Source organism: Copadichromis virginalis, linkage group LG13 (assembly GCF_057382275.1).
Source record: "Copadichromis virginalis isolate Kocher_CV1m ecotype Utaka linkage group LG13, C_Virginalis_male_GT1.1, whole genome shotgun sequence".
Classification (NCBI taxonomy): domain Eukaryota; kingdom Metazoa; phylum Chordata; class Actinopteri; order Cichliformes; family Cichlidae; genus Copadichromis; species Copadichromis virginalis.
Window position 1 is genome coordinate 19341092 of NC_140630.1, and position 11594 is coordinate 19352685.

Below are 11594 nucleotides of genomic sequence, written 5' to 3' on the forward strand. Positions count from 1 at the left end.
AATGCCATTCAGATGTATCATGGGTAAAACTGATGTTTCTTCATTTTGTTTCTGGGAAACTGAATTGTTTGTGGAGGAATAATGTTGGTGGGGAGTATTAGAGATCAGACCTCCCGTATGTTTCATATAGGCAGCGTGCTCAGCCACTGAGTCATACCGCAGGCCAACAGAAGCATCTCTATATAGAAGCGCTGGAGATGTGGCAAGTACAGTATATCAGCTACATCTCCAGATAATAGAGTAACTGTTTCTTTTTTTTAATGGCGTTTCACATCCTTCATGGGCTTTTGCCCAGTCTCTTTGTATATCACATGCTGCCCAAAGCTACACATGGAGGGACATTCAGCACACCATTCATGGAGGCATCATGGAGAGATCAACCAATTAGGATGTGGGTGATAATCCTGAAAGGAATGGAGATGAAGGCAAGCAGAATGAGATATATGGGTGAGGTTTAAAGTTGGTAGTGTTTCAGCTTCTCTGGGCCCCACAGACAGAGGCCTCCTACTGTCCCCTGAGTGTGTGACTCCTTTGTGTCTCATACCTAACATCAAGTGATTGCTGTGTTTCTTCTGGGCTTGAAAACATATTCACACTAAAGGAATTTGGTTCCATAGCTGGTGTTATTGTGTGGAGGGAAGGCCCCACATCTCTGAGAACAGCTGTGTGGAGATGGATGGAGTTAGGACCCATAACCTTGGAAATATTAGCACATGAAAGGTAGAAAGACTTCAGGAGGGCTATTTTAGCCGCTCACAGGGGCCCCTCTATTTGCCTCCCCTTCGTTCACAAACAGAAACGCATATGACAGTGTTGTTACACGCTGCATGTTGGTCACTCAACATCCGCCGCAGAGCCCAACTCCTCTAAGACACTTAGCTGAGTAATTTTGTCATAATTATGATTAATGCTCTGGCGGGTCACTGGCAGTGTTAAGGAAATTAACAGCACTCGGTGCCCCCCTTCACGCAATCAACAAGTCATTTACAAATCATTGCTTGATTCGTGGAAATGTGCAACAGGTCATCTGATATATGAACAGCTTTGACTGTGCCTGTGTTTCCCTTGGGGAGCGTGAGCTCGGTGCACACAGTGCCTCAGGACAGTGGCCTGGTCTGGGCCAGGTTATAAGTAACAACAAAAAGGAGGAAGCAGGAGGGACACTTTGGTTGAGAGAGAACAGAAACCTCTCAGAGTGCTTCCAAAAATTTTCCGTGGAGCTGTCATGGCCCAAGAGGTTTATAGCTGTTCTAGTATTTGTGGTCTTGATTTGTGTTTCTTGAATTGTTGAACTCCTGTTTTGATTTCTTTATTAGTCTAATAGATTGTGAGTTTTGTTTAATGTGATATTACTAATGCTTTTGCTGTTTTTATTTCACAGTTATTGCAGTGATTAGTTTCAATCTTGCAGTCTGGCGTTTCAGTTCATGTCTTGATCTTTGTTCTCGGAATAGTTGCTATTTCCTCTTTGTTTCCTTGTCTGCTCTTGTATGGGTCTTGTCCCTGTTTAGTAGCTTGTTTGCTTTACTTTCCACCTCACTTTGAAGGTTGGATTTCTGTTGTGTCTTGTTCTGCTTTTACTTTCTGTTGTCCCTCCTTTGTAATTGTCATCCTCATCCTAACTGTCTTCAATATGTTCAGCTGTGACTCCGCACCATTTCTCCTCTTGACTAATCAGCTCTCTCTGTGTATGTATACTTCTTTCTTTCCTCTTTCCTTTGTTTTACTTTCCCTGGTTTGTGCTATTTTCCTTGTTTCCTCATGCTTGTTTTGGGGTTTTTTGTTTGAGTTGCTTTTTTCTGTTTTAAATGCTTTATTTTTTATGAGCTGTGAAAGCTTGCGTTTGTTTAGGTCATTCAGCCTTCAGCTGCCTCCATTTGGCTCCTAACCTTATTGCTCAAAACTCTCTCACAGACTGAATACAGTTGGTATATTGTATTTGCTTCAGTAAAGGAAGATGGACAACATCTGGATGTCTAGTTTGATTAGAAAAGGGAAAGAATCAGTACTTAAGGGCATCCACTCAGAGAGATGATAAAGATTAGAGACAGCTCTTCATGCAAGATATGCAAATACACGCGCCATGATACATCTGCTCAGGGTGAAAGCTCACCTCAGTGAGATTGCCTCTGAAGAGTTTCTGTGATATTCTACCAACAGTGTCCTTGTCGTTTATAACCATTAGATAACTGGAGTCAGACACTCTCAAATGCAATATATTGTTTCAGAAACATGGGAATGGTATTAACTGAGCGCGTTATCTCACTCATTGAGGCTCCAAAGTCAACTTTTCCAAAGAAAACCACAGCTTTAATAATACAATGAGATTTATTAGCTAAATGCAGTCTTGCCAACTTTCATACGCCCAAGAGCGTGTAATATGAATTTTTTTATTTGGCTCTTTGGTATGCTGCTTGCCATAATAAGTAAGCAGTTGCATGCACATGTATCTTCAACCTTATAGCATTTCAGGGTGCCAAAGGATTTAAAGAGACAACCTATCAACTGCAAAAAAACAAAGATCAATCCCATATGATGGCCAAGTATCTGCCCTGCAGTAGCTGACCCCATGCTCAAGCTAATTAGGGAGTGGGTGAAACAGAAAAAGTCAAGTTCCCCTTTGGGAGAACAGAAGTGAATGCCCTCTCGTGAATATGGATACCAAGAACAACAAGCAAAGAAAAATAAAGGCCATGAGTTCAGCAGTCAATATTGTTTTATAAATAGATTTTTCTTCCTCTGTGAATTTTGCGGGTAACTTCTGGAATCCTTCAAAAGATTTGCAAATCAGAGAGCTTTTCCATGTACTGTAGAATAAGCAGATGTAAACACTTTCAGTGGAACAAAGTATGCGAGAGCACCAGATCTGTGTGCACTCGCATCCTCGCCCTGCCAATTCAAACAGTTCGTAAGTCTGATATTTCATTTCGCTCCAGGAGATTATTGTTGTGCAGCACAACTTTTCTCTTTCTTCTTCAGACCACAGTGACGAGGGAGTGTCTGCATTTTTGACCACCTAAAACGCTCCGCGGGGCAATTTCAACCGTCCCTTGACATTTCGAGCGGTGACAAACTACAAAGCATTTTTAAACTGTTATGTGTAACTGCCAGCGTGGCTGAAGGTACGGATCTGAAGCAAAGTCAGTGTCTTAAAGTAAAGCTAGGAAGTGACACACCCATGCACACGCAAAAATTAATAATTGACCTAGGTTAACTTTTCCACCTTGCAGCTTTTATTAAAAACTAGTTTGACTCAGGAGGGCAGCGTTCAGCGCGACCTTCTTGAAGTGGCTTTCTGTGACCCCCTTTGCCCTCTCATGCACACATTTACACTCATGCACGACAATATTTCATATTTTCATGCTCGGCTTTTCATGATAAATAACCACTAAGTGGAGTTTCATTGGCTCCACATCTGGGAACCTTTACAGCTAAGGATGGCGGGAACTTGCACTCCAAGTTAAATGAGCGCACACACTTAGCTCGTCCCTTGTTTCTTTGTCATTCCTTTCATTTCATGTAACAAATCTTTATTCATGTGTCAAGGTGTCGGTTTTTTGTCTGACATTGTGGTTGAAGTCAAAACCCCAATGGAGTTTTTGAAGGCCACGCTGAATATGACTTTCATATGTCTTCTCCTGTCTTCTACATTCCTCAACCTCTGAGAAAACGAGAGCAGCGCTGGCTGTGCGATTCATACCAAGGTGCTGAGTAGCCTTTTGATTTCTCCTAAATTTGTATTCTTTTTGAATATTGTGCAATTTTGTAAAACTCAGTTTTGCAACACTGGCTTTATTTCATTGTCACATGTCTTTTTTTAATCATTTAATCTTTTTCTTTTCTCTTTTTCACCTTTTTTCTTATGTGAACATTGCTGCGTAGGGACTTTTTATGTGCAAAATTGCAGTGAGTCATAGCTGATTATATCTGTGCCTTTCTCTTAGAAACAGTATTGAATATGTGAGACACTCTGGCACTGAAGGTCTCTGTGTGTGTTTATTTAGGCTGGGTGCCCAGCTGGCCTCAAGTACTAACATGGCACTAAGGAAGATCATTCATGTAAATCTTATAATTATCCCGATAATCATGCTGCTCTGTTCCACTTCGTCAAACTTCATGTGAGGATGTATTAGTGCTTTAACACAACTCATTTATTTCCCAAAAGCTTTTGTTTAATGACTATTTGCAGTAACCTCTTCAGATGCTCGTATTAACCATTCTGTTTATTAGAAACAACATGTTTTATATGAATCACCTGGCTTTACTAGATTTATGCGATACCCTCACACAATTTTTCCACCTACATTTTCCATTTCTGATTAAATAAAATCTAAAGTTAAACCATTCGCTGTTTGCAGTACTCCCTACCCCCATGGTTCCAGTCACAACACCTGCTTAGTTAAACCAGTGGGTGTTGGCAGCGGTCTCGTAGACACAATGAGTTATTAACTATTACAAACAACTGCTTTTCATTAAGGACAATTTCACAATTGAGCAGATTCCTGTGCAGCCTACGTAGATCAGTTAGTGATAATGTAGGCAGACAAGATGAGCAGGTAGTTAAATAATAATGACAGAAGGCAAATAATGTATGAGCTACTCGTCTTAGATTGCGGAACTGGCAGAGCCTTAGTAAATATGTTTAAATGATCCACTTTGTAATACAGCGTCTCACACAAAGACTCTAGGATGGAAATCTCCGCTGTGTGACTAAAAACTTAAACACTAGATAAGCTCCCTTATCTTCAAAGTACTGCGAAGTTTCCACCTGCAGATCCCTGCAGTGAAACCAGTTAAAATAGCGATTACATCTGATTTACTTATATTCCAAACTGTAAGTTGAAATAAAGCTACTGCTGACTCATATTTTCTCACATTTAAACTGGATTTCAAAGAAAATCAGTAAACACAGTGAATTGGGTTGTTACCTGCATCTTGCATCCCTTTCTCTCTCCCTGATGTTTCTATTAGCACAACACTCACATTAGATACACTACCTCGCTCAGCCTTAAAGAAGGCCCCATGTGGGAAGTTAAAAGTTCACCCTTTTTAGCGCTAATGCTTTCCTAATAGTCGCTTGTTGAGTTAATAGTTAAATAGCTGGCAGGATCATTGTCCTTGCCTTTCATTTACCCTCGCGAGTAAAGCCAAACACATGTTCTCTCATCAAAGCCTTACATTTAGCCTCTGACCTGCTGGTACTGTAAGACTGCAGCAGCTGTGTGTCGGCCCTGGTAGAGCTTGCTTTACATTTGATTATAAGAGTCACTCAAATGAAAAGTGTGTATGTGTGCATCAGTGGCAATGAGACTTGTGACATGTACAGGAATCAAACACCCATAGTATTTCAAAGATTTCCTTTTTACTGACCAGATGTATACATGTTTGATAATAAAAAATTAAAAAAAACAACACTGGATGGCTCAGTTGTGAGAGTACAGTTCCTTCATTTAAATGTTTGGATTTAATATAAATGCATAAAAGAGTACAAAAATAAAACATTTGTATGAGATAAATTTTACATAGGAAGAGGAGATTTAAATGAGTAAAAGGGTGGAAGAAAAAATCAAATCAGTTAAATTCAGTTACACATTCAATGATCACAAAAGAGTAGAAACAGGACGATAAACTGTTTTAAAAAAAGAAAAGAAAAATACAGAATGTAGTGTTTAAAGTTAGTAATAATACATTTTTTTGCTAAAACATGAATACATCAGGTATAAAGTGCATTTCTATCTGCATGACAGTTGTAGGTAGTCAAATCTATATACATATATCCATTGCCAGTAATGGTAGTATTTGTTCTACTGCAGCCCTCTGTGTTACCAATTGTTTTTATTACTATTTTAATTACCTTTTTTGCACACCCATGTTTGGAAGTGGTATTCACATTGAGAGGCTATTTTGATCAGTGTCACAATTTCTTCTCACAATTTCTCGGTAACTAACACAATTTTATGATTCTGGTAAATCTCGTCTTATTGGCTGCTCATTAAAACACAGTTTGGAAACCAGATGTTGAGCTTTTACAAAGAACAACAAAAAAAAAGAAGAAAGAAATAAAACGCAGGCGCATAATCAGCCGCAGAACAGCTGTAGGAAATGCTGCAGCTCTTTCTGCATTAATTTCCATCACAAAAACATTGTATTGCTATTTTTATAGGGGTTTTCAGTTGGGGGGTAGCTGGCATTCACTTAAATTCCTTGGTGCCAATTAACTTAAACTGATTATTTATTTTAGAGGAGAACTTATACATCAATTTGTGTAATCTGAAATCTAACATGATCAGAATAAACTGATCCACAGACCACAAGACTGTGCTCCTCACAAATGGGATGCTCAATAAAGTTTGATATGGAGGAAACCTTCTAGCTAAGACACGTCATCCCTCTTTAAGCCCCTTCACGCTGGGTGGGGCCTTTGCTTTTTTCCTAAATAACGGAGAGGCCAAAGGAAAAATCTCCAAAAATAGCTCTTTACTTTTAAAGTCCATTAACAAAATAGTATTTACACTATGGTTAGGAAAGTATACACTCATAGATATAATAGCACTTTGCACTAATATTTTGTTAAATCTATAAGTGGTGAAATGAAGTGGTGAAGGATGCAGCAGTGCTAGGAGCATGGTGTTTATGGTGAAGACTTTGAAGCTAATCCATGCACAAGGCTGCAGCGTGTCAGCTAGAGTAAGTGCTGTACAATTTAACACATGATCTGGTATCATGTTACATATCTGCGATGATGTGGTCCAAATCCTCAGCGGTGGCTCGGGAGGATTTCTGCAGGCATTTTAGTTGCCCTGTTTGGTTTTCTTCATCCTGGAAGGGAAAAGCACATTTGTCATGAGAACAAAGTAGACACGGGAACTACAACGTCAGAATCATATGGCTTTTTGGTGCTGACTGTTCACGCGGTCTATATATTTGACACTCTATATAATAGAGTGTCAAAACACAACAAAAGATAAATGCACGGTAACTTGTGAGTAGTAAACACCAAAAGTGGAAATTAATGAGCATTTAGTCCAGTGGCACAACTCACGGCTGATTTCAGTTCCAGGTTATCAAGTAAAAACAGCTGCTTCGTGTTTAGAAAGCCGAAATGTTTTTGACTTGTAATCATGAGCTAACCATCTTAGCAATAATAAATGTAATTTGATTTCTGCATTCACTTTCAGTTGGCCGGTCAATTAGTGGGCCATTCTGAAAATGTTATGTCTGAAGATGTAATTTTGCAGAGCACTGACGTGAAGCAGTCTCAGGGCGATGATGCCAAAGGATAAACAGGATATTAACAGCATAAGCACTTGGAACTCCAGTGGGTTCTTTAATTATATCTGCCACACTCGTCAGATACAAAAAGGCAATCATCATTTAGTTTACAAAAGTAACGCATGGCTTATAATCGTGTGCATTTCTACACATTACAAGCAGGTTTATGCCTCCTCCTCTATGACTGCATGTGTAAGTGGAAACACATTAGATCTGACTGATTGTAAACAAGCAACATGCACTCTACATGCGCTATTTTGTTATGCAGAGGGCTGTTCACGCCTCATCAACCCGAGGGCTCCACAGTCATCCTTGAGACAGGCCGTCTGACTGCTAGACTGTGGGCGGATCTGTCAGTGTGTATTGAGTGTGTATGTCACAAGCTGGATTAAATGCCGTAGTGCGTTTAGTTTTCTTTACATGAAAAGACGGGAATCCACATGTGACATTCCAAAAACTCTTTTATCCGCCTCCATCGCACAGTGCAGGGTTTGTTTCGTTCTTTAAATAACAGACATGGCAACTTGATCCCTTCTATAAACTTTGTTGTACCAACATCTTTCAGAAAAGTGTCTGCTTCTTCAGGGAAGGAAGGAGACAGTGACTTTTAACGCCACCAGTCTCAGTATGAATTTAACTTGATTGTGCAATTCAGAGTTGCATAAGGTGACAACGAATCCCATCATATTACATTATTTTTTACAAATTTAGAACGTTATCTTTATCTTTACTCTCCGATGTAACGTTTAATGCACTAAATGTCCTAAACTCTAAACAGTATGCAAGTGTGCCGTGTATAGTGTAAATATATTAAACTGCATTTGCTAGACTGTGTTCCAGTATGAATAGTGATGACCAGGAACAAACCTGTAATAGCACTTAAGAGCAGATTAAGTGCACCCACACTTTGTATGTGAAAGTGGAAACGCTCTACTCCCACTTGGTCATGTACCAGCATGTTTTGACTTTGGGTTCCAATATAAATTGGGCAATTGAGAGCTTTTACTCCCACAATAGTCTATTGGTAAACATCCAAATGCGCATTTGCGCCTTTGGATTTGTAGATTCTTTGCTTTAAATTTCTATAGAGTGTAAGTGAGTATATCCCACTTGTGCCAACAGATTTGTTAAAGCCAGACGGGATTGTGTATTACAGAAAAATGACCCCATGACTAAAATCTGCTGGATTTGCTGATACTTACTTGTTGAGAGCGTTCTTCAGGTACTGCTGCAGCCACCGGATCTCAGGGTTCACGCACACCTCCTTGTTTGACTTCAGCTTGGCACTGATTAGAAAAAGGATAAGATGAGGATAAAAGCTTGAATTATGCATAATCATTAACAGTGGGTATCTTAACACACTGTTATCAAACTGACTGAATTAACACTGACTTGCTAGTTTGATACTTGCAGCGAACCTCTTAACAGTAGTGCCTTAATTTGTAAGTGATGCTGCTACAGAAATTAATATGCATTAATATTGATAAGATACTGACCCTTAAGGTACTTTAGTGTTAGGTCAAATTAGAATATATTGCAATGCGCAGGCTACTTTCTAAAGCCATGATAGTCCTGTGGTTATTTAAAGAATGGGCTACAACCATATCATATGTCTCCATGTGGGGGACCATGCCTCATTTGGCAACAGATCTTGTTTTAAGTAGCTTCAGACATGTTTTATGTCTCTTTATGTAAACTTGTAAGATATGGCAATTTTATTTTTCCATGCTTCTGAAGTTCTAATGCAACTGACCCTTTTTCACCGATGTTGCCACACACTTTCATGTATGGATTTGCACTGCACAAGCTGTGCCGACGAATGCGATCTCAACTAAAGGTTGTATGAACAGTATGAAGAGAAAACGCTGCGTGACAAGCAAATGAGAAGCAAACCCAGTTACAAAACCCACGATTATTGCTTCCTGGTTAAAAAACAAAACTGTATCCAATTTCCACCACCTTTTCACATTCGCTCATACTCAAACGGACCACTTCCTGTGGATGCGTCAGTGGGCCAGTTGCAAAAAGAACGACTTGTTTTCTGTGAATGAGCGAGCGAGTGACTGAGGGGCGTGTATGTACACATTCATGCATGATTCCTTTCTCTGGCTTGTCACCCTGCAGAGATTGATGGTGAGAAATGTCCGAACTAGGAGGAAACCTGTCTAACGTTTATATGGCCCAGACAGAAAACGTGCTGCCTGGAGAAGTCAAAAACAACACTCACATCACTTGGAAGGGGCAGTTGGGTGTGTGGATGAACCTAAGTTCTCGGATGTAGTTTCGTGGGACGGTGTTGACTGTTGAACGGCAGTAGCATCTCTCCACCAGGCTGATGGGCTTTGCTGAGAAAGCAAAAGAGAAGTTGAGTATAACAAAACTATTTTAAAGTAAAGCAAAATTTAAACAAAGCAGTAATTCAGATTAGATTAAATGAAATATCATTCCTGTATGAAATGACATACACTTATTGCAATATCACAAATTCCACCAGCAAATAAGATAAAAATACAGCAAGTCTTTAGCCTATCAAAGCACAAAGTAAGCATGCACCAGCCCTCTGATTATGAACAAATAAATAATATGCCCCCTGCAGTGAAGTATACAGAGTCTTTTGGATTTAAACCGTTTGATTTTTATCCCTCCATTCTACTTGTTTATCTCTTTCCTTGCCGAGAAGCCTACAGTCAACACTGCCAAATAGGACTAACAAATGACACTGACAGATGAAAATTCCATATTTAAGCTTTACAAAATCCAGTTTCTGCTCATCCCACACAGCAAACAGAGAGACTGAGTACATTATTAGCGGGGGTTTTACACCCACAAACACTAAGCTCTTTCAAACATCATTGTGTACTGTGTGGTCCCTGCGTGATGGATGTGCGCAGTTTCCATTGGAGCCTCACCTTTCAGGTTCCTACACTGAGATGGTCACAGTTGATTAATGTGGAAAAATAAAGATAATCTTTTTTCCCCGTTTCGTTACGTCTAAAAGCGGCGTTGGAAATAGATAAAGCAGTCGCGCCGATAGAAGTTAGTTTTAGCCCAAATACCGTTTATACACAGTTGTTTTACTTGTCAGTAAATTGTTTTAAAGCGACACTGGCAGACTGTAAGTCACAGATGGTGAAACCTGCCCCAGTGGATTAAACTATGCTAATTATTTTTTACACCTGATTACCATGATAAAAGAGCGCAACACCTTCAAGTTGGGTGATTGATGTCGCCACGTAGGCTAGCTGAGGTTTGGCTTCTAGAGACTTCATTTGTGGCTAATTAAAAGAAAACAAAGGGAAGGACAAACACACGCTGATCACTGATCCAGCGGGGAAATTCCTATACGGCAAGAGCCACATGTGCAGCCTGCCGTGCTTTACGCACGGCGAAAAATGCACTCTCCCTTCTTCAATGAAAAAAAAATGCATGAAAGATTTATGCATTTTAAAAAATGTAAATAAAAATTTAAATTTTCAGGTCCAATTTACGTTTTTCCCCCCTTTTTCCCCACAGTATTTGCACTCCGAGTGCACGCAATTGGAATTTCTCATCTGATGTCGTGCTCAGATTTTTGGCAACTAATATTATAAATACACACTGATTTACAGTAACTGTATTTAATGTAAAATAATTAGTAACAAAAAAGTATTTAAAAAGAACTGTGGACGTACTGGACCCCGATAGAGTTGCAGAACTCTATCGGGATAATTATTTATAGAAATACTATAGACATCCAGGGTCGCAGCTTGTCTGGAGCCTATCCCTGCTGTCTGGATACGCGGAAGAAATGATGGATGAATGGATGAATGAATGGACTACAGACAAGACAAGTCAACAGGTGGACAGCGTAAAAGCAAATATGTTGCTGATACTTCCCTCCAATACGCATCACAGCTGCAATACAGTCTAAACAAAATCTGAAGCAACATAAAACAGCAACCCCGAAAATGAATCCATACCTTGCGCTGGAGGTGCATATATCATCACCATGAGTACAGCCACGACCGCCAGTAGTTTCACATCCATTTTGCGTTAATGTCAAAGAGTTCCGAAACTGCTCAGAGTAAAGTCCAGAGGAGTTCTGACAGACGGGGCACCGGCGGAGTGTTAAATTAGGCACCACTGCGTCAAGCTACCATAAAGAAATGGTGTTTCCGGTCACCAAGGACCCGTTTTTTACTTTAACGGATATTTATGAAGTAATAAGGCGTCAAATTGTAACAAAAATCACTTTCAGAAAAAAACACGTCATAGATGAGCCGTCGTTTTAATAGATCTGTGTTAAATGTTATATTAATTACTTTGTCGTGATTTTATTTTGT

General features: G+C 39.7%; 1 protein-coding gene across 1 annotated transcript; it reads right to left on the reverse strand.

Annotated features, from left to right (window-relative positions):
- Nucleotides 1-5342: 5342 nt before the first annotated feature.
- Nucleotides 5343-11363, reverse strand: cxcl12a (chemokine (C-X-C motif) ligand 12a (stromal cell-derived factor 1)). The gene is made up of 4 exons (XM_085477819.1): nucleotides 11232-11363; nucleotides 9500-9617; nucleotides 8475-8558; nucleotides 5343-6819 (listed from the first exon to the last, which is right to left on the reverse strand). The coding sequence occupies exons 1-4, from the start codon at nucleotides 11296-11298 to the stop codon at nucleotides 6792-6794; spliced, it is 297 nt and encodes a 98-aa protein (XP_085333945.1). The 5' UTR covers nucleotides 11299-11363; the 3' UTR covers nucleotides 5343-6791.
- Between the last annotated feature and the right edge of the window lie 231 nt (nucleotides 11364-11594).

Excerpts from the sequence above, each read along its gene's own strand:
- cxcl12a (XM_085477819.1), bottom strand. The coding sequence starts at position 11,298 with ATGGATGTGAAACTACTGGCGGTCGTGGCTGTACTCATGGTGATGATA. Across the intron at positions 9,618-11,231 it reads ATATGCACCTCCAGCGCAAG|CAAAGCCCATCAGCCTGGTG; the intron begins GTATGGATTCAT and ends TTGCTTTCTCAG. Across the intron at positions 6,820-8,474 it reads CTGAAGAACGCTCTCAACAA|GATGAAGAAAACCAAACAGG; the intron begins GTAAGTATCAGC and ends TTTCCCTTCCAG.